Source organism: Aplysia californica, unplaced genomic scaffold (genome assembly GCF_000002075.1).
Source record: "Aplysia californica isolate F4 #8 unplaced genomic scaffold, AplCal3.0 scaffold00178, whole genome shotgun sequence".
Classification (NCBI taxonomy): Eukaryota; Metazoa; Mollusca; class Gastropoda; order Aplysiida; family Aplysiidae; genus Aplysia; species Aplysia californica.
The window spans coordinates 390,314-391,896 of NW_004797448.1; the positions used below are offsets into that span (position 1 = coordinate 390,314).

Sequence of the window (1,583 nt, forward strand, 5' to 3'; positions counted from 1 at the left end):
CCCAACCCCTTTTCGACAAAATGTAAAGAAGATGGAGTTCCCGACAACTCAACCAACTGCTCTGTCTTTGTGTCTCCCCAGTGACTGCAAGCAGCATCTGTCCCCACGCGCCGCTCGACCCAGCTCAGCCAGACATCAGCGGAGAGGACAGGTTCTCAGACACCAGCCTCACCGTAAACCGTTTACTTCCTGGAGAGGGATACAACTAAAGGAGATTACTGAAACATAGCAGTCTGTGGGACGCGTCTGTGTGCGGGTGATGTTTGGGTTTTTCTGTGTGTGTTAAACCAACCCCATCTAACACATCGTGAAAGTGTGTTGAGGTGTTTCAAACACAAACCTAACACGGATTGTGTGGGTGTTTGTCTTTAACCCTAACCTCACACGCGAGTGTATGGGTGTGTGTGAAGCTAACCTTAACCCAACAGGTAAAGACAAGTGTTTTCATTGGTGTTTGGGCGTCTAGCTAACCCTGATCCAAGAGTTATTTTAAACCCAACTAAGTTAAAGATTCGACTTTCTACGAATCCACAAAGTTTCCATGTGAAGGAATGTTGTACTAAAACCATTGGCAGTTGACATGAATTCAAAGCAGACTTATCAAAATCCATTTTGTCGTTAATTTAGATCGTACTATTTGTCTTCATATTATGACATTACCACGAAGTCAGCTTTGATTTTCTCTTACTGCTGTTCTGGATTGGGTCATCATTTGCCCTCATGAGGATAAAGTCCAAAAATAATAAGCCGCCATAATCCATGTCAGTAGAAGCCCATGGGCCAACTGTTTCACAATGTGGATAACTTGCAACTGTCCTAGATTCACTACAACATATGCCAGTAAAGCATTGTATCAGAGCTCATTCTTACACGGACAACCAATGCCTGGGAAATCTGAGACTGGCCTGATTCTTACGTGAGCCACGACTGGATGAGAACTTCAAACCACCAACAAGGAGGTACTCAGAATATCCTTGGTCATCTATGTTGATTATTTACTGAACCTTAATCGAAATGAAGGAGAGAAGAGATTCTCATTACTGAGGGCTGTAGAGAAACAATTTCTCCTGTACTACATAGGGAACCACAGACAAGCTACACGGGGAGAGACAGAATGGGTCGGAAAGAGAAGAAAAAGAAGAAAAAGTCGTCGTATAGCTGCGATGACGCGGAACAACAGACGCCTTGCTCGATCCCCATGGTGGAGAAAAAAAACTCGTTCGCCAGCCTGGACCCACGGCCTAACTGTACAGTGGTCACCCTCCCTGCCCGACCTAGCCAGGCCTTACTTCCGCAAAAACAGAGCCCGGAAAGTCTGGACGAGTGCGCACATCCGGTGGTCTCCGGAACTGGCGCTGTGGCGACCTGCTTCTTTCTCATTGGTCTGCTCATGTTCTTAGTGGCCTTCGGCTCCCACGATTGGCTGGGGTTGGAGAAAGGACTAACCATTAGCTTGTGGCGGCGGTGTGTTAGAAACTATGACCTGAATGTCTGGGGCTGCAAGCCTTGGAAAACGGTGCCTGGTAAGTGACTACTACTACTACTACTACTACTACTACTACTACTACTACTACTACTACTAC

At 46.4% G+C, this 1,583-nt stretch overlaps 1 protein-coding gene across 1 annotated transcript in view; it reads left to right on the forward strand.

The window, feature by feature from the left end:
• The first annotated feature begins 84 nt into the window (after positions 1 to 84).
• LOC118477686 overlaps positions 85 to 1,583 on the forward strand; it is a 25,791-nt gene continuing 24,292 nt past the window's right edge. Inside the window, exon 1 of the mRNA XM_035969752.1 lies at positions 85 to 1,523. Within this exon, the coding sequence (XP_035825645.1) occupies positions 1,115 to 1,523 (409 nt within the window). The 5' untranslated portion in view covers positions 85 to 1,114. The remainder of the gene's footprint in view (positions 1,524 to 1,583) is intronic.